The sequence below is a fragment of the Saimiri boliviensis genome, chromosome 1 (assembly GCF_048565385.1).
Source record: "Saimiri boliviensis isolate mSaiBol1 chromosome 1, mSaiBol1.pri, whole genome shotgun sequence".
NCBI lineage: Eukaryota > Metazoa > Chordata > Mammalia > Primates > Cebidae > Saimiri > Saimiri boliviensis.
In genome coordinates this window covers 135,042,918-135,064,470 of record NC_133449.1, presented here as the reverse complement: position 1 = coordinate 135,064,470, position 21,553 = coordinate 135,042,918, and the positions used below count along the sequence as shown (strand labels likewise).

Sequence of the window (21,553 nt, the reverse complement as noted above, 5' to 3'; positions counted from 1 at the left end):
TTTTTGTAAGTACATAGAGTTGTACTATTTGACACTGTGATATATTTTTCTTCAATATAAAAACTATTGGGAGAGGAGCGAACATTACCCGCCCTGCACAGGGCAGGGCTAATGGACCGTCACAGGCAGCTGAGATTATCGCCAAACCCTTAGAGCAGCCCAATCCCGGAGTCAGATGGCCCTGTCACCTGTTCACTTGCTCCAGGGCAAGTACCACACGTGGGCATTACTGCTTCGACTGGTGCATTCTGTCCATCTCCCTGGCACCTGGCGGGTGGTGAATAAGCAGTTCTTGAACGAATGAGTGGCTATTACATTAATTCGTCCCTGAAGGAATGAATAAACAGACGGAACACAGGCCAGGAGCCCGATCCACTCCCATCTTCCGTCCCGGGCCCCACCGCCACAGGCTTGGGCAAACCTCAGGTCAGCGCCTGCTGGCCGCTTCCGTGAACCTTCATCAACCGCGGCCTGGAAGCATCAGGACTGCGGTCAGGGCGGAAGCGTCGACCCGCAAGCAAGCGCGCAGGCGCGGCCCCTACACTTCCGGGGGCCACTTCCTCCTTTGTCTCCTAGCAACGGCCGGTAGCGTTGTTTACATCCCGGAGGCTGTGGCGCCGGCCTGAACCCAGAGTTTCGCAGCCTGAGCGATGGTAAATCTGGGGTCTCCGTCCACGCCCCTCCGCTCTAAGGACGCCGACCAGCAAAGACCTTCGCTACCCGGCTTCTGGGGCCCACCCGGACACAGGTGGTCCCGGGGCCACGGTAGAGGCTGGTGGCTCCAGGATCTTCTTGGAGGGGCGAGAGGGAGACTTTGGAAAGGGGAAAGATGTCTAGATGAGTGGAAGCTGTCTTGGGGAGTTGATTTTGCGGGGCTGGTACATGGGAGGGGTGATGTTGAGAAAGGAAAGAGAGACATCGAGAGGATGAAAAATGTTTGGGAGAGTGAGAAATCCAGGGAGCCAGAACGTTTCTAAAGAGAGGGCAGGAGGCCGAGATGGAGAAAAGAATCAGATACCCTTAGAAACAAGGAGGAGATCGGAAAGGAAGTGCAAGGGAATGGAAGGGAGAAAAGGGAAGATATTGAAAAAGAAGAAAGGGAAACAATGAAAAAGGAAAGAAGGGATGGGAGACTCCCTCCCCCCTCCAAAAAAAAAAAAAAAAAAAAAAAGGTAAAAAAGAAGTAGAAACTGTTGAACGCAAAGGGCGTTAAGAGAGGAATGAGATGGGGATTAAGAAATCATACTAGAAGGACTCAGAAATCCTGAGAAGAGAAAAAACCGGGTGGATAAATAGGCCAGGGAGAGAAAAGACAGGAGTTTGGAAGATAAGCAACAAGAGAGAAAGATAAATGAGGACACAGTGGCTGTAAGAAACTGTGGACATCATCTTAAAGATTGCCCAAAATGCAGTAAGTTACTGATCCCCTGTTCACCTCTTACGGTTTAGTGCAGTGTTTCTCAAAGTGGGATGCAAACATTCTTTGCTACATAAGATGGCCCAGAAATGGTCAATAAGAGTGAATCATATCTTGAGAAAGTTATTCCTCTTACACTTTGTTCAACCTTCAGACTACATACAGGAGAAAATTTCTGTTACTATTAGATTCTTAATACCACTGTCATTTGGTAATTTCAATTTTTTCATCCTAAGAGGAGGCCTCAGGCTCTGAGCTTTCATTGCAATAGAATTTAATGATATACTGTCTCTCCATTTTGTTCATTTTGTTTTACAGTTATTTCTATTTATGATGAATAACATCAAGTTTCCATCTATGGTAGTGATGTATGGTTGCCTCTTAAAATGCATTTATTAAAGCTTTTAGCAAGGAAACAATTTAAAGAACACCTGGATAAATAATATACATGACACTCATAATGGCAAAAATCATGAATCTAGTACACAAATGTCTACAGTTAAAGAAACATTGGCTATGATAGAGGAAATTAGTGCTCATGCCCATATCATGTGCAAAGGAAAACTGTCTTGAAGTAACGTAATGTTCATCTGTGTAATACTGAGGGAAAAGAGAATATAGCAAACTCTCATCGAGAGAATTTGCAGAATACTGTTTGAATTCGGAATATCCAGTGATTGCTCAGTCATGAACAATTTATAGATTTGGAAAAGATTGTTCTTGACTTTGACTTTTCTAGAGAGGAAGAAAACATAAAATACAGTCCACACATAAGGGTCAGAATGAGTTTAAAACACAGTAATAGATTTCAGAATAATTATTCATGGTTGAACATTCAGCTTGCACTGAGATGCAAGCTATAGTTATCAAAGAAATCCTAGAATCCTGGAATATGTTGTTTTTATAGAATATCCTCTAAATTTAATCATCTGAACTCCTTCCTGATTAGGTCACATTAATGAAAATAAGATTTCTCAATAAAGACTACTTTTAGACAGAGGGAGGCCATGATATAGCTCTGTAAATATTTAAAGCACTATAATGTAGAAAAGGAATTTTCATGTGAATAGAAAGGGGTCAATGAATGAAAGATAATCTGAGACAAATTTCCATGCAATGTAAAGAATACTTTTCTAACAAATAGAAACATAAAAATTGAGTGCGTTCCTGTGAAGCAGCAAGCTCTTTGTCTCTACAAGGGTTAAAGCCAAGAGATTTTTCAGGATTATATGCAGGAGGTCTTATATATCTATGTATGTGGGACTTGACAGTTTCAAAGCTGCCTTTCAAAAAGCTGAGATTATCACACCTGGCACCTTAGGTTAAGGAGATAGGGGAGTAGGTATCTTCTCAACATTATTCTCCGTAGGGTTGGATTTACCACAAGAGCCCTTTTGGTTAATTATCTTTCTGGTCTCTTTCAGGCAGAGGTGGAGGAAACCTTAAAGAGGATCCAGAGCCATAAAGGGGTTATTGGAACTATGGTTGTAAATGCAGAAGGTAAATATATCACATGCTGTCTTCTTGACATGCAGAAGCCAACCAGGAACCTGTTTGCTGTGTTAATCGTTAAGACAAACATCTTCAAATTTGACATCAAAAATGTACTCATATATTTTACCTCTGGCATTCACTTACCAAACATCTATTGAGTATCTGTTATAAGCCAAACACTCTGCTAAGATCTAGGGTCGTAAATATGAATAAGACATGTCTAAAAATGTTTATATACTCCTCTAAGAAGCACTATACGTTGTTTACTTTTTAAAGCGTTAGTAATTCTCTTCCAACATTTCGGAAGTACCAATAAAACCATATAGAAGATAGAATACCCTTGTTGGTAGTTTTGTTTCAACGTTCTGAACCTTACAGAATTTCAGTCTTTATTTAAAATGAAACTTGTTCCATTTTACTTAAAAAATGGAAACATTTTACTTAAAAATCTTTGAGAATTAATTATATCATTTATGATATAGTCTTTGTGGATATAGTATAAGAAGGGCCTATAACTTCCAACTATGAAATCTGTAGACTTACCAAAACTTGCTCTTGCTGCACAGTCCTTGTTAAGAATCCACATCAAATTTTCTATGGCACATTGCTACATGCTCAGCTATAGTGGCAACCTCTTAAGAGTTCCTGCTGGTTTCATTGCTAATTCAGGCATGTGTAAGGGCAAGAGGTAACAGAAACTCCAGAGCATTAGTTAAAATGCGAGTAGCTACTTTACATAATTTGTGGTGCCGCCATGGAACTGGCATATTACCATCTCAGCACTGTGAAAAATCCATCAGTAAATATTTATTGAGCAACTACCAATCGAAAGTCTGCTTAAATTCTGAACTACGATTCCTTACCACTAAGAATGGACAATAACCTACTTTACTGGTGGTTTTGATAATTAAATGAGGCAATAATTGTCAAATGCTTGGCATAATACCCAACACTTAATAGAATAGTAATTAAATAGTTATGAGAACGTGGGGATTTTCAATTCATTTATAAAGATAAAACATTTGTTTTGTTTTCTAAAATACCAATAGCTCAAGGCCAAATGAGTAAGAGAGATAACAGAACATAATAAGTTTATCTAGCTTGAATAATCAGGGGGAAAAGAGGATTTAAGACGTGCCTTACAAGTAAGTCAAGAACGAAGCAGAGTTTTTCCAGGAAGCATTCAAGCCCTAGTACGTGGATCTGGTTGTGTCGGTATTATTTCCAGGTATTTGCATACACTCTGCCACGGCTCTGAAGATAAGCCATCTACGTGATTTCATAGAGGTGCTGTGTTAGTTTCCTTTGGCTGCAGTAATAAACTAAAACACGCCTGGCAACTTAAAACAACAGAAACGTATTCTCTTTCAGTTCTAGAGGTTAGAAGCTGAAATCAAGATGTCTGCAGGCTCATGCTCTCTCTGCAGACTGAGGGAGGATCACTCCTTGCCTCTTCCTAGTTTCTGGTCATTGTCAATCTTCAGTGTTCCCTGGCCTATAGACACATCACTCCAGTCTCCACCTCCATCAACACATGGCATTCTCTTCCTTGTATATCTTTGTCTGTTTTACTATAAGAATCCCAGTTACTGGATTAGGGTCTACCCGAATCCAGTGTGACCTCATCTTAACTAATTACATCTGCAAAGACCCTGTTTCCAAATAAGGTCACCTTATGAGGTTTTATTGGACTTGAATTTGGGGATTTGGGGAGAATGGGGGGACACTTTTCAACCCTGTAAAGGTGCATTCACCTGTGACACTCAGAACCACTCATCTAATTTGATTCTTTGGAAGATCTAAAGCAGGTAATCCTGGTGATATGCATCAAATGTCTGAAAAATATTCACCCCTTTGATCTATAATTTTACTCCTAGCCATTTATCCTAAACAATGATGAAGAAAATATTTAGGTATGAGGATACTCACTGAGGCATCATATATAATAGCAATAAATAAATAAACAGAACAAGTAAATATATCCTAACAGTAGAGGAATTTTTAAAGTAACTATGTAATATTTACCTGATGCACATTCGTCTATTTAAAAGGTTGAAGAGTACCTACTATCATGGGAAACTACTCAAAATATTAGATGAAAAAAAACAAAGAAAGCGGTCACCAGTGCCTTCTGAGCCTATCTATGGCCAGGTGCACACAAACACTTCAAATAAATAGGGAAGGAAGAGTAGGGATATGTTATAGTGAGCACCCTGAGTAGTGATATGAAAAGTTATTTTCACTTTATTTTCCTAAGGTTCCTCAATTAACACTTCTCTTATCCGAAGGCAACAAAATACTATTTTCCATACCCATTAACTTGTCATTAACCTCTACTAGAATAAGTTTATATTAGGATTCAGGACACTTTTCAAGGTTTCAGGGTACATAAGAGTTTTTACTTTTTACCGGAAAGGCAAATTAACCTTTTTTCCCTAAAATATAAATGAGGGGCTTATTTTTATGGTTGGATTATTAATAACCAGAGTGTATGACAAGGATGTTTATTAATAGCATGTGGTGTACGCTGTGTGACCAGAATGTAATAAAATACTCAATTTCAACAACCTACTCAATTTTAGATGAAAGCGTCATTTATTACAGTGCAGCTTTGCAGCTGGGAAGCCCCAGGAAATGTAATACCAAAATATTTAGCTAAGATGGTGTTTTATGTATTCTTCTTTTCTACTAGCAGTTTTGGTCTACTAATTCTAGGCAAATCATTTTAACATTTTCAGATTATATTTGTGGTTAGGTTGGACCTCTACCATGCTTACTCATTTAGACATCATCAGAGGCCATGTTAAATATAGTCCTTCTGTTTCACTGCTATTGAAACATAGACTTCCTACCGATGATCATAAAGCAGGCTTCCCAATTCAGCCCAATGCTACAGGTTTTCATTAGAGCAGATTTTTGGTTAGCATTGGTTTCTCTTTTATAAAACCATTCATTGTTTACAGCATTGCAACACTGATCATTGAATTAGATACTGGCAAATACGTATATTTGTCCGCCAGGCAGTCAGATGTGTCATATTTTCTCATGTACGTAAGTCTGATTTCTACAGGCTCTCATTTTAACTATTCCTGACATTTCTAACAATCTGTCATTTGAGTTTCATTAGATTGTAACAGCCATCCAGCCACTTCCTTTTGTTTTGAAGTCCAGTCCATCAACCAAAGCACAAATGTGCAGCTGAAGGTGACAAACTGAAATAAGAGTTGCCGGCTTCCTAGGATCACGGAGAGACGTACTGTAAAGTAGTCCCACCAGATTTTAGAATGCACGTGCTCTTTGTTCTAGGAGCTTCACTTTAGGAATTTATCCTGCACATACAAATGTGAAATGAGATGACCAAGGACATATTCTGTAATCTTGTTTGCAAAAGTCAAAGACTGGGAACAGCCTAAATGCTCATCCGTAGGACATGTTAAGTATATCGCAAAACATCCATTCAACAGACTGTTATTGAGTCACTAATGCGAGTGACTTACGTGTACTGAATCAATTTCCAAAGAGTATTAAATTTAAAAATCAAGGTACAGAATAGAGAATGGTATCATAAAAATGAAGAATACAAACACCTTCATTCTTGAGTGGACCTAGAGTGTCAGGAAGGCTCCTAAGAAACCAGTTGTTTCTCAGAAGGGAAGTGGGTAAATTTTATGCCATCGTGCTAAAATTACTTTGTAATAAATTATTTTTTAATTACCTCACATGGTGCCAAGCAAGAGTTCAATAAACATTTGTTGATGGATTTTTTTCAAGTGTGTATGGTGGATATGAAAAACTCCATGTGTTTCCACCGTGCACTCTCATTATTCAAAACAGCTAGCTGTTTTATTTATTGACTTGGATCATGAACAGACTAACTAAATAGACCTGAGCATCTGATTCATAATCCTGTCATCTACATTTTAAATAATTTATTCTGGTTGTATTTCTTGTTTGGCTACTGAGCAATACACCCTTAGTAGGTAGTCAATACTTAGGATGTAAAATAAAACTGCTCGTCAAAAAGTTCCCTTCAAAGGTTGCATGCTTGCTTTATTTCCATATCCTGCTTGTTAAAGATCCATGCTTTGTGACCTTCAGGTATGCAAGACAGCTGACTGCCTGCCAGGGAAAAAGTGGCCGACAGATCACCATACAAAGATTAGCAAGGTTTTTATGATACTTTCATTATTGAATAGGTTTTCCTGTAAATATTATCTTCATACTGTGTAGCAAAACATTCTGAACATAGCAGTTATCTTAAAAGAAAGAGAAATCAGTCATTTCAAAGTCAAAATGGATGGTCTTCAAGATTTTTATGAAAACCTGGGAAAATCCTAAATTCGTAACACCCTTCCAGTCTTGAAAGCACTCGTCTTGTTGCATAGTTTCTGGAGCTACATTCTATGAAGCACACCAGGAGCCACATTAGTCTGATTTCTTAAGTGCCCTTAATACGGATACCTAAGGAATTTGACAGCAATCCCAAATTCACCTTCATATGTCCTCCTACCCTGGCTATCTGGTAGTTCTCAAAATAATATGAAAGCTATCTCTGATTAGATAACAATATATGTAAAATATCTACCACAGTGCCTGGTATATAATAGGCATTAATGCTGGGTGATCTGAGTTGAGCTAGATTGATTTCAACTAAATTGAATTACACTTGCATATTCTTCTGGCTAGAATTTTCCAGTTAATAGCTTCTGTTTTAAACTCAAGCAACAGAACCATAGAGCTCACAAGTAGCCATATTTAATAATGTTTAAACCAAAAATGAGTGAAAACCAGGGAATGCACAGCAAAACTATAGTATCCTTATTACCACATTTTCTAACATACAATTTAAGGTTTGCAGAATACTGTGTGAGGAGTCCCTTTCGATGTACCCTCTAGCATGTGCAGTGATACCCCTTTTTGGTTCTGGCCTCAGGGAAGAACCATGTCACAGATCAAACACTTCAAAGCAGACTCACTATAGACATGATGCTCGGGGGAATGCATTTCATATAAAAATATATTAACTTGGTACTGAAATAGTTAACAGCTTCTGAAAGATATGTGCACAAAAATGTTCATCATCACTCCATTAGGTATAAAAAAAAATAGGTACCAAATGACCAGACAATAGGAGATTGATTATATGTCCATAAAAAAGTATGCAGTTACTAAAAATAATGTTGACAACATTATCAACAAGGACAACTTGTACGTTATAATTTCAATGAAGAAAAAAGCAACAGTCAGATTTGTAAGTCCAGTTTCACACAACTGTACTTAAAAATCTACACAGAGGGCCGGGCGCGGTGGCTCAAGCCTATAATCCCAGAACTTTGGGAGGCCGAGGCGGGTGGATCACGAGGTCAAGAGATCGAGACCATCCTGGTCAATATGGTGAAACCCTGTCTCTACTAAAAATACAAAAAATTAGCTGGGCATGGTAGCACGTGCCTGTAATCCCAGCTACTCAGGAGGCTGAGACAGGAGAATTGCCTGAACCCAGGAGGCGGAGGTTGCGGTGAGCCGAGATCGCGCCATTGCACTCCAGCCTGGATAACAAGAGCGAAACTCCGTCTCAAAAAAAAAAAAAAAAAAAAAAAAAAAAAAAAAATCTACACAGAGACAAAAAGATTGGAAGGAAATAAACTAAAATTGTTACCAGAGAGTAATAAGCCATCACTTTTTCTTCCTCTTTACAATTATCAGTGTTTTTAAGTGCTTCCACAATCTACATATTACTTTTCTAATCAGAAAAAAAATTAACTAAAATTAAATCTCATAATAGGTATTCCCATCAGAACAACCTTGGACAACTCAACAACCGTTCAGTATGCCGGCCTCCTTCACCAGCTGACCATGAAAGCCCGGAGCACGGTTCGTGATATCGATCCTCAGAACGACCTGACTTTTCTTAGGATCAGATCAAAGAAACATGAAATCATGGTAGCTCCAGGTACTTTGGCATTTCATTTCCTAGTTAAATCATCTTTCTGCTTTACTAGATAAAAGCCTTGTTTCTATGAACGGGGAGTATAGATTTTAGTATACAATATGAAACACAATATTCTTTTACAAAATGATGTTTGAATGTAAAAATCCCAAACTAAAAATTGTATGAAATTAGCAATTAATGTGACCCATGACCACCTTCGAACAGGCTGAATTTTGCCCACTTGCATTTATGATTAATCAAAACATTTAGAAAACACAGGTCTCATTTTCAGCAAACTTAGCATACAGACTGTCTGCAGAGCAGGAGAAATGTTCCCTCTGCTAGGGATAAAGTAGGCAGTGAACCTAAGGCCTGCGGGTTCTTAAACCCTCCCTGTGAGGACAGTACATCCCCCAGATACACCAGAAGACAGCAGCCACAGAAACACTTCTTTTCCTGAAGGAATTAAACTCACAATGTTACAAAATGACTGTAAAAAGGGACCTATGCTACTAAATCTAGTCTAGAACCAACTTCTCTATAGCACATCCATCAAATCAGAATTGCCTATAAACTAAATAATGCTTTTTCTATACCAGTGTCCTCACCCTAGCTACACAGTAAATCACTTGGATGACTTTTTTAAAATGTTTCCATTCCTGGGACTCCACCCCAAACCATGAAATCAGAATCTGTGAGGCTGGGCCCTAGGAAATGGGTATTTTCTAAAGGCTCAACAGGGTGAGCCTTTCTACCCTGATGTGCTCCCAGGGTGGAAAACCATCTGTCTGCACAAGGTCCATGTGACATTTTGAAGAGAAAAGCAGACTACTTGAAACATTCCTTGATTAAATTTAAATTAAGGGTGAATTGATTTTGTCCATCTCTCCATAGATAAGGAATATCTTCTGATCGTCATTCAGAATCCATGTGAATAGACCTGCCATGGCCAAGATTGTCCAATTGACACTGGGTTGAAAACACTTGGCTCTCTAATTATTATTAAAATTCGATTTCAATCTAACTGACCCTTGAAACATTCTTTTCTGTCTCTACATTTAAACTATTCTGCATATCTCGTTTAGTCCCTTTTGATGATACCGATGATACCGTGAAGTTGTACTTTAGTGTTACAATAAATGAATTCTGGTCTATATGTCTCTATTGTCTTATAATACACAAAACCAAGGATTCTAGTAAGACAGGGCTCCTTGTGAAACTTCTTTTACTCTAGAAGTAGCTGTCATCAAGTACAAAAGTAGAATTTCACCCGTTTCTGGGATATGCCAAGGAGATTCAGTAAAGCATTGTAGGAGCTATAAGGAGAGCAGAAAACCCAGTACTCAAAGAGTGTTTGATGGTTTCCCAGGTTAGGTAAGGACGGTGGGGAGTCAGAATCATGGTTCCCACTGGGGTCAGTGCCAACCTAAGCAGCTCTTCCATCCCTCTGACTACTGCTTCTAGCACACCAGTCTGAGGGGACCAGGAATGAGTCTTAAGCAAGGTTTCATACGTAGAAGGCTGAGTAGATAACTCCAGAAGGTTTTATTTTTACTGGATGTTGCAAACATTCAGAAAATCATGAAAATAATGTAACAAATCTAACAGATTTCTATGCACCCCAAACCCATACAAAAGAGATGTTAATATTTTGATGTTCATATTTTGCCACATTTGTTTTATATCCTCTTTTTTTTCCAACTAAACTTTGCATTTTGAGATAACTGAAGTTTCATGTGAAAATTCCAGAAATAGAGTGATTCTGTGGGTCCTTTATACAGTTTCCCCGTGGCAACATCTTCCAGACAGTTATCACAACCAGGAAATTGACAGTGACTCAGTCAAGATCCAGAATATTTCCATCCCTGGCAGGATTCCCCAGATGCCCTTTGGTAGCACCCCTTTCCAACCCTTGATCCCTGACAGTCACTAAGCTGTCCGCCATTTATATAATTGTTTAATATCAAAAATGTTATGTAGGCCGGTCATGGTGGCTCCCGCCTGTAATCCCAACATTTTGGGAGGCCGAGGCAAGCAAATCACCTAAGGTCAGGAGTTCGAGACCAGCCTGGCCAACATGGTGAAACCCCGTCTCTAGTAAGAATACAAAAATTAGCCAGGTGTGGTGGTGCTTGCCTCTAATCCCAGCTACTTGGGATTACTTGAACATGGGAAGTGGAGGTTGCAGTGAGCTGAGATTACACTGCTGCAGTCCAGCCTGGGCAACAGAGTGAGACTTTGTCTCAGAAAACAGAAACAAAAAAATGATAAGTGGAATAATACAGTACATAACCTTTAGGGATTGACTTTTTCCCTCCACATAATTCTCTTGAGATTCATCCAAAAAATAAGCAATGAAACATTACAGATACAGCTGAAGTCTGCTCCTCCTTCCACCTCTGTCTTCCTTCCCCAGAAGAATGTCAGGAGGCACAGGTTGCCCAATTCAGGGGGCCACAGGCACTTTCACCCGAGTTCCTGCCACAGCTCCACATCAAGCCAAGTGCGAGAACGATGCCTGGTAAACTTATTAGTTCAGCCACACCACCGGCCCCACCTTGCACCCTCTGAGGCTATCATAGACTACCCAGACAGATGGTGGTATCAGCAGAAAGGACGAGCCACACCAAGTCCCTAAGGTGAAAGGGACTTACTTACTCTCTCAAGTGCTGATGGGAGAGGAGACAGGCCACAGATAAAACTTACCCAAGGCTGAGAGAGACAAGGGAGTCTAAAGCCAAACAGCCAAAGCTATGCATGCAACAGATGTCTCAGCCCCACTGCATGACTCAGTACTCCTGGGAGCAGAGCCTACACATGTATATTTTGCAAAAGTTCTCCAGGTAGTTGCAATGCGGCTGCAGGCCAAGACATGCTCAATCGTGGTCAGGAATGAAGGTTTTAGAGTCACTGGCCCTGGAATCTTCAAATTCGGGCTCTGCTGCTTGTCAGCAATAGGAGCCTCATAGTCTCATGTGTAAGACAGGGTGATAAGAGAACCGAACCCAGGTTTGCTGATGAGAATCAGGTGAGCTGATGCAGATATAACGCCTTGCACATAGTGAATATTCAACACGTTTGCTTTTGCCGACATTGTTGCCATCACTCAAAAATGGCTCTTACTTGGATAGTGAGGAGGAGTAGCCCAAGACACAGACATGAGATTTAAGGACAACCCTCAGATTCCTTACGTCATCAAGTCACACAATTATAAGGAGGTTCCTGACTCTGTCTTCAGAGAGAAGAGAGCAAATAAGGCAATGAGCCTAAAGTGTATCAGGAGAGTGTCTGCCTTGACTTCTGGGATGGATAAACCCAGAAGGATTGTAGGATAGAGAAGTTATGCTATGGCACATAGCTGACTTTGGGGCCATTTTCCTATACTTTTTATTTTAAAAGACTTCAGACTTAGGGAAGATTAGAAAGAGTAGCACTAGGAACACCCATACAAACTTCACATATGTTCACCAACCATTCATGTTTTATGATACTTGCTTCGTCTCTCTTAAGTATATATTATGTATAAATAGATATGGATGTGTACACATACATAGCATATAAAAGTTGCAGATACTATAATAGCAGGTATTTCTCCAAAATTAAATCATCCTCTTACATAACCACCATACCAATTTCATACTTAAGAAATTTAATATTAATGCACTATCACATCATATGCAATCATATTCAAATTGACCCTGTGGTCCCAGTAACGTTCTTTATAGTTTCTTTTTTTAATCTAAGAGCCTATCAAGGATCACACGTTGTACTTTGTTGTCATGTCTCTTTCATTTTTTAGTTGTTCTTAGAAACTTATTCTCCACTTCTCGACCTCTAGGTGGTATCCAATTTGTACTTGCTCTCCCTAGAGACCCTAGTGCTGCCTGCCCCCATTCCCTATAAGCCCTTTCTGACTGGGCCCAGACACAGACTGTAATGACAGGCAATGAAACTGCAGCATGGGTCTTCATCACAGGTGAGTGACTGCCTTCATCACAACCTCTTCCTTGAGCCCAATGAAGCCTGAGTACCACAGTACTCAGCCCTGGACAGCTTCAGCATCTGCTTACAATTTCCAACATAAACAAGATCTTGCTAGAATCCAAATGACCAGGAAGTATACCAATGAAGGGAAATCCATTCTTTTTTGAGTCACAAACTTTCAGACCTGGAAAGAATCCTACAGATCATCTCTCTGACCCTTTGGTTTTACAGGGGAGGATTTCACCTGCGCCTGCTGTCAGGTGTCTTTAAGACATCAGATACATGAACTTGCATTGCTCTGGCCATGCCTATGGAACTGGCATGATATTATCAGGGGTTCATACCCTTGTGAGACCCCTCCATACCACCATCCCCAAAAATTGTTTTAAGGAGGCCCAGAATAGCTCATTGTTTTAAGTTGTACCAGAGGTAACATTTGATTCTAACACCCAAATCTGTCTTCTTGCCATAGTTTCCTGCCCACCCAGAGCTTGTCATCAGATGCATGGCTGAGTGGTAAAGCCACTTCCTTCCTCCTGACCCAGCCAGAAATTTCAAGCCCTATTTGCAACTTAGCAGTGTGAAATCTCTGGCAGGTGCAGATGGTACTGCTGCAAGTGCCAAAGCTCTACGTGGGCTCTACAGGGGAGGAACACGCTTCCACCCCACTGGGCAGGAAAAGCACAGTAGTTGCTATAAAGTCCTGCCTGTTCCTTTGCATCCAGAGGAAACCGTGATGCTTTGCTGGGGCAGAGACTGTGGCAGCAAAAGGAAGAATTTGCCAGAGCCAGTTACAGTGAAGGAGGATGTGATCTCGGGACATTTGCACCATACTTCTCTGCCTTCTGGCACGTATAACTTTATATTCCCTCTTGGATTCATAAAAGCATAGTTAATGACCTCTATCTAAAAGATGGCTGGACCTATAGACTGAAGATTCTCACCCATCCAAAACCATCAGTAAAGCTTTCAATTCCTATGGGAAGTGCAAGCCTGGGCTCGTGTAGTGCTCCCTCTTAGCCTAACTTGCTATAAATTTTACCTGAACAATAGAAGAGCTATTTGCAGAGCCTCTGGAGGAACATATTCCAACCATAAATATTAATGATAATGAACCTGAAAGGCCAGTTTAATAAAATAGCTGAAAATGAATTTACACATCATTAGCATTATGAGCTCCCAAATCTTCATCTCTGAACAGCTGGACTATCCCAGTAGAGGATGGGTGGGAACCCACCCAGATCTCTAGAGCGGTGCCTCCTGCAGACCCTTCTACTTTTACATTACTGCTTCTCTTCTAAAGCCAAAATTGCTATAGAGTAAGGCTGGATATTTTGTCCCCTTCTTGATCTTTGAAAAATTACAATTATCTCCAATTTCTGTTTGATATGGGGCAAAATATCTTCACTCTTTTGATGTTAGAAAATAATGTCCTTCAAATGGAAACTATCGCATGTGTAGGTGAATTGCCTGTAGATATTCATTCAACCAATATTTGGTCTTACATTCTTTGTTGACAGACAAGAAAGGCTGGGCGCTGTGGCTCACACCTATAATCCCAGCACTTTGGGAGGCTAAGGCAGGTGGATCACCTGAGTTCAGGAATTATCAGCCTGGCCAACATGGTGAAACCCCATCTCTACTAAAAATACAAAAATTAGCTAGGCATGGTGGTGGGCACCTATAATCCCAGCTACTCAGGAGGCCAAGGCAGGAGAATCACTTGAACCCAGGAGGCGGAGGTTGCAGTGAGCCAAGATTGTGCCACAAGACTCCAGCCTGTGGCGAAAGAGCAAAACTCCATCTCAAAACAAACAAAAAGGCAAGAAAACATGGATTATGTGTGGGGCATAAGAGAGCATTCAGAGAGGTATAGCATCTTTAATAGGGGCCTTACAAAAGATAAGTTGGTCTCTCAAATCCTGAGAATCATGGGGCTAGGAGGCTCCCATAATACAAAAGCATCTCTAATAAAGGAAACTCAGGTATTCCCAGAGCAGTTTGGACTACTCAAGGTTAGTAACTCTTTTCTGGTATGTTTCTTGTGCAAGATTTGACTTCAAGGCTTAGCCAGGCACCCAGCCATTCCTTGAACCCATAGAAGAGAACACTGAATCTTCTTACTTCCTCCTGGCTTCCTACCCCAGGAAACCTCCACTCCGTATTTCCCTTCAGCATATGTAGTTCAGGGACTCCCTGTACAGATGTCACCAGCCTGGAACACTCCTGCCACATGCAGAATTGATCTTAAAATTCTCTCTGTTTGGTCAGCTTTGCAACTTGACACACAATACGATACAGGTGAGAGAGCATGAGAGCTGGAGTCTGACTATGACGCATTAGCAAGGCCAACAACTTTGAACCTCAGTTTCCTGTCTACAGACGTGAAGAATGTCCACCCACAGTGGCCTTGATTTCTGAACTATACAGGACAGCATAGAGACCAATTACTGTTGTTAATAATAGCAGTAGCGGCAAAATACAAGTTTACCACAATACAAGCCATTTAATGCATCTCACTGTGGACTCTTCTCATCTTTCATTGTAAATATTAATAGGTTTATGGAGTGGTGATCCTGTTAGGTGCACAATTCTGTGTAATCCCTTTCCTTGTCTGCTGGTTAGCATTTTCACATTCCCAACTAGAATTCATATTGATGTTTAATATCCAACTGTGATTTCATCAGGTTGGTCAGTAGTAAAACATAGTCCAGTTGAGGCCAATGAGAGATGTTTCCTTAGTGTTCAGATTTGGAAAACAGAGAGAAAATTTTCATGTGGCTCGACCTATGCACAAAAACACAGGTGTCAGGGGTAGCCATGTGTTCTACATGGGAGGAGCAGAGAAAGCCAGTTCTGAGAAGGAAAGAATGCTGCAGACATGCACTGTAACACAGAACAGGAGGTACAGTGTTCATTCCAGGGGCTCCCTGCAGTTTTCTGGGTCCTCAGCTGCATTTTGGCACTTGGATTCTATGAGGTCTTACAATAACTCTTCCATTTTGTGTACACTACCAAGTGGGTTTCTGTTGCTGAAACCAAAAAGATTTTAACTAACACTTCTGGGCTATATTTGGGTCGCCCTGGCTGCTTTAATGCAAGACCCAGTGGAGAAAGCAGAGCCAGCTCAGGAAGTGAGCATTAATCAGAGGCTCTGAGCAATGGGGTCACGGTCACTCCCTCCCTAGCTTCCAACATGGCCAGACAGGAGGACAGGGCAGTGATGGGCCTGTCAGGAAGTGGAGCTCTGGGGAACAGAGAGGCATTGAGGTGTCACTGTGACTGGGGAGTAGGGACGTTGGTTTATTTCCACCTGGTGAGTGGCCTCTGCCTCTGTTATTGGCTAGAAAGAGAATGAGCCACCTGGACTCTGGGTGGATACACAGCGGACCAGCACTCCAGGGATACAAGAGCATCTGGAGTGCTGGAGATCCACATGCTAGAAAAAAGGGATAAAGGACAGTATGGAATAACCCGACTTCCTATTCTCCCCTTGTTTCCAGAGGCAGTGTGGTACAGAAGAGGGGACACTGCTTTGTCACTGGACGGGTCTGTCTTTGGCTCACAGCACCACCATCAATAATAAAAATAAGAAGAAGAAAAGCAGTGGCAACAGCTAACATTTGTTGATCATTTACTATGCGACAGGTACATTCAATCCTCACAACAGTCTCATTTTACAGATAACACCAAAGCATAGAGAAGTTTCACAGATTATCCAAGGTCAATCAAGCTCTTCAATGTCAAAGGACGCATCCAAACCCCAATACTTGGCTCCAGAACATACTGGTGGCCACTCCCTTACACTGTATATTCACCAGGTATTTGGCAAAGAAATTAACATCTCTGATCTCAGAATCTTTTTTTTTTTTTTTTTGAGACGGAGTTTCGCTCTTGTTACCCAGGATGGAGTGCAATGGCGCGATCTCGGCTCACCGCAACCTCCGCCTCCTGGGTTCAGGCAATTCTCCTGCCTCAGCCTCCTGAGTAGCTGGGATTACAGGCACACGCCACCACGCCCAGCTAATTTTTTGTATTTTTAGTAGAGACGGGGTTTCACCATGTTGACCAGGATGGTCTCGATCTCTTGACCTCGTGATCCACCCGCCTCGGCCTCCCAAAGTGCTGGGATTACAGGCTTGAGCCACCGCGCCCGGCCTGATCTCAGAATCTTTACCTGTAAAACACCGGCTGTAGATCCTGCATTGCAGGTTGTTACGAAAGCAAAACAGAATCACAGAAAGCACCTGACATTTTGTAGCTGTTCAAAAATTGTTATCACCATCATGGTCATTATCATCAATACTATCTAAAGAACCAGTAACTGAGAGATGACCATGGTGGCAGCTATGTTGTCACTTTGAATACAATCAATATCCTAATGTTGAGATTTAACAGTATCTTATGGGGTTCACCTGACAGAGAATCTACTCCTAATCCTTTCATCAAAGCCCTTCAGATCTCCAGCAATTTACCATCCATCTAGAGCAGGCATCCACAAACTACGGCCCGCGGGCCGCATGCGGCCCCCCGTGGCCATTTATCCCGCCCCCCGCCGCACTTCAGGAAGGGGCACCTCTTTCAATGGTGGTCAGTGAGGAGCACAGTATGTGGCGGCCCTCCAACGGTCTGAGGGACAGTGAACTGGCCCCCTGTGTATAAAGTTTGGGGACGCCTGATCTAGAGCAACGGGATTTCAAATCACCATTCCACTCATGGAACATCCTCTTATCTGGAATTGCCAAAAAGGTGAATTTTCCCATCGAGAGTACATCTACTGTTTTTTGTGTTCACCAAGATTACACCTTATCCCATTATGTCTACATGTAAAATTAGTTTGTTCTATGCTTTATCCTCCTCTTCCTGTCTATACTTATAACCAGTTTCAACCAATCCTTCTTCCCCTGGCCCCATTCTGCCTAAACATATAAGCAGCCTTTTTATTTAGTCTGGATTGCTTGGCCAGTTCAATCCATCAGACTGATTTTCTGGTCTGTACCGACTAACTACATTGACTCAACAATCAAGAGAAGTTGAATTGGTCGTGCTTTTGACAGTCTATTAAGCTTCTGCATTGCCTTATTCTTACCCCAGTACCTGGCAGAAAAATCTAGCACATGATGGGTGCCAAGTGTCTGAGGGTTAAACAGCCAATGTTTATTATCATCCTGTTTTCCTACTTTGGAAACGCTGCTCCCTGGATCACAACATTGGTTGCAAAAACGTCCACGAAGGTAATGAGCGCCTTTGAAGTAGACAAAGTCAGCTAAATCCCCTAAGAATACTCAAGACAGGATCCTGACCAACTCATTAGCAGCTTCAAAACTCGAAGTTCTCAATTCACATTGCAAAATGAATCAAGGCAGGTCCTTGACTCTCACAGGCCTCTTTCTGTATCTGTTCCTGCACAACTTTCTGCTTCTTGAACAGCCTCAAGGACATATCTAGAGCCTGATCAATTCCAAGAGAGCAGAAGGCCCAACTTCTCAGAATAGGCTCCAGCCCTCACACCTGCACCCTCTGTGGAGCATAAATGGGAGGCCTGTATCAGCAAGTCCCAGGTCTCTGAGGGAAACTGGCGCCAGCATCATCAAACTGCAATACCCCAAATGGTGCCGGCAGCCAGATCTTTTATTCAATATGAACTTCAAGTTCTTCACCAGCTCTGAACCTTTGAGTTTGGTATTTGATCATATCTCAAGGCAAGTGGAGGAAAGTAAGTGTCTAGTTTTTCCAAGAAAAAAAATTTAAAAGCACAACACCATCAATGAGAACAGGGGGACAGGAAAAGGGATGTTATCAGACATGTTTACCTGTTCTCACCAAACCTGGCAATTTCTAGGAGAGGCAAAGAGAGATTATTAACCCTTTACGAAATCTTGAATTAATAAAAATGCTGGCTCCATCCAAGGCTCTAAAGGAAAGAAGGTGTGCTTCTTAATCAGAGAACCATTAACCTGGTGGTATCCCATCCTGCGAACATTTAACCGTAATTACTTTTTGCCAGGCACACTTTATGCCTATGAACAGAGACGGGTGATGTCGTGTCTGCCTAAAGGAGCTCCTGGTGTAATAATGGAAATAGACATGCAGGGACGTACATGCTCAATGCAGTAAGTTAATAGTGACCAAGGAAGTATGGGTGGGGGCAGTGGAAATACAGAAAAAGGACTGCTGGCATGCTTGGTGTTTAAGAAAAACTAAATGAGGGCAGAGATACCTAAGCTGGATTATAAAGACAGAAAAGGAATTTATGACGGAAAGAAGAAGGAAAGCGCTATGGGGACAGAAGGAACCCCAAAGGAGGGCACACTCTAGGCAAGTGGTTTTTCCAAACCTTGCTTTCGCTCACACAGAACCTTGATCAAAGGCAAGCAAAGCTACTCTCCATGAAGCAAGACGGGGCTCCTTTTCGATGCCATTCTGTCATCCTGCCCTTTCCCACCCCACATTTACACACAGTGGTCCTCACCGGAGTCTCATGGAACCCCAGGGCTATACAAGCAGACTTAGGAAAGCATTGAGCTAAGCAATACAAATTCTGGATTTGCAGTGGTTCAAGCCAGAACTGGGCTGGCCTTTTGAAAGTTTTGATAATGTCAGGCTACCTTAGACCCTTCCAGTTTCACTCCACTAGTCAAGTCTGATGACTTCATTCTTTCTTTGGAAGTGTCCAAAATTGCCACCACAGCCACCTCCTGCAGTATCAGTTTGGTGTGTGGGTTTCCATCTCTCTTCACATCTGCGAGTGACTTACAAACAAGAATCTATCTTCTACCTGCATTTTCTCCCACCAAGACCCACAAATTTTATTTAATGAATAGTCACATAGCACTCAATATACCTGGACATTGTCCCAAGTTCTTCCCAGATCTAACCAGCACCAAGTAGATACTTACAAGAACTCAAATTAAAAACACCCTTTCAAATCTCAGCTTAATTTATTTTGAGTTGTTTCTTGGAAGCTCCTAAACATCCATGCAAACATATTTCTGATAGAGCCAGCTTACCCATTGGCTAGATGTGCCTGGATCCCAGTGTGAACACACTGGGCTCAAACCAGTTTCCTACAGCATGTGTGCAATGCAGTGTAGAGTGGTGGAGTCCCTGCTTTGTAGAGTGGTGGAGTCCATGCTTTGTTCTAGGTTCCTTATTAATGTCACCCCATATGATTTCAAAATTACCTAGCCTAGCAGGCCTTATTAATCCCATTTTTCTGATAAGGAAAATGAGGTTCCTGTGAGAGCAGTATCTTGCTCAGAGCCACACTGACTCAAAGCCTCTTGAGGTCAGAAACTAAGTCTTATTTCTCATGATCCGTCTCCCCAGACCCTGTGAATTGTTCAGTATCTACACAATCTGTGCTCAGCAAATGTCTTTGAATAAAGGAGTAAATAATTGTGAAGACAGCCACAATCCACATCACCAGTGGTGGGGATGCAAAGAGGGACATGTGCTTTAAATGAAAGCACTCATCACCGGAAGTTCCACCTCCAAATCCTTGGGACATCTGGGGTCTCTTGGACCTATCTCTTCCCAGCTCTTCCCAGACCACTGACCCCAGTTTACTTCCTATTCCTGTCAGTACAGAAGACAAGATGGTCTACCCTCAAGGTTAGGATAATCACCCCAACACAACCAGAAACTCCATCACATGTGTTTGCGGGTATGTTTGTGCGCATGTGCACACATGAGAACATTTTACAAGATATATATCAAGACAACATTAAGCATAGTGTTTTTATTTTTGGTTTTTGTTTTTGTTTTTGTTTTTTTGCCTGGGGGTCAGGAGAGGGTACAGAGTCTCGCTCTGTTGCCCAGACTGAAGTGAGTGCAATGCACGATCTCAACTCTCTGCAACTGCCGCCTCCCGGGTTCAAGTGATCCTCCCACCTCAGCCTCCCAAGTAGCTGGAATTACAGGCACCTGCCATCATGCCTGGCTAATCATAGTGATTTCTGAGTGAATGGGATGATGCCCGATTTTATTTTCTCCCTTTCTACCTTTTCACTTATTTCTTCAATTTAAATTTTTATTGAGGCACGACAGGCATATAGAAACCACACATCCCTTAAGTACATAGCTTGAGTAATTTTAACAAACTGAACCTATTTGTGAACCCAAATCAAGACCCTACACATGACCAGCTCCCAAGAGGTACATTTGGGGTTCCCTTTCAGTCCCTAATGCCCACCCAGAGAGTCAAGACACTGACTTTTATCACCAGAGTTTTTTTTCTCTCTCTCTCTCTCTGTGTCCAGCTTCTTTCAATCATCAGAACTCTAGTGAGATTTGTCCACATTATGTGTGAGAAGTAAATCACTTGTTCTTATTGCTACTTATTGCTTTTTTAGGCATGAAAACTGTAACAGAAATGCTTTTAACAGGAAAAACATGGGAAGTCAATGCTGTCAGCCACTGGTCCCCAGACACCAGCAATCCAGCTATCTCAGTGGAAAGAATAAACATTCTGGAATCACAGGTTCAAATCCAGACCTGGCTGGCCACTCACCTTTCCAGAGAGTGTTATTTCACACTGTGAGCCTCTTTTTCTCTTGGAAATAGATGCTTGGTGCTGCAAAGAAAAATTAGCACTGAGACAAAGGATTTTTTAGCAACACAATTTTTACTTCCTGGACTGCAGGAAGGGTACCCTCACTTGCCATCGTGCCACGAGAGTACAATGAACAAAGGAAAACACACAAATGTATCCCTTACGCATTTGG

General features: G+C 41.6%; 1 protein-coding gene across 2 annotated transcripts; it reads left to right on the top strand.

The window, feature by feature from the left end:
- The first annotated feature begins 557 nt into the window (after positions 1-557).
- Positions 558-16,441, top strand: DYNLRB2 (dynein light chain roadblock-type 2). 2 transcript variants are annotated; one of them, XM_010348661.2, is made up of 4 exons: positions 558-653; positions 2,842-2,917; positions 8,697-8,864; positions 16,331-16,441. In XM_010348661.2, exons 1-4 carry the CDS (start codon positions 651-653, stop codon positions 16,408-16,410), a joined length of 327 nt encoding a protein of 108 aa, XP_010346963.1. In that variant the 5' UTR covers positions 558-650; the 3' UTR covers positions 16,411-16,441. The 2 variants fall into 2 exon arrangements, with proteins under 2 accessions (XP_010346963.1, XP_010346964.1); XM_010348662.3 differs by lacking the exon at positions 16,331-16,441 and adding an exon at positions 9,738-9,997 and having other exon boundaries at positions 560-653.
- Positions 16,442-21,553: the final 5,112 nt, after the last annotated feature.

Excerpts from the sequence above, each read along its gene's own strand:
- DYNLRB2 (XM_010348661.2), top strand. Across the intron at positions 2,918-8,696 it reads TATGGTTGTAAATGCAGAAG|GTATTCCCATCAGAACAACC; the intron begins GTAAATATATCA and ends ATCTCATAATAG. Across the intron at positions 8,865-16,330 it reads TGAAATCATGGTAGCTCCAG|AGGCAGTGTGGTACAGAAGA; the intron begins GTACTTTGGCAT and ends CCTTGTTTCCAG.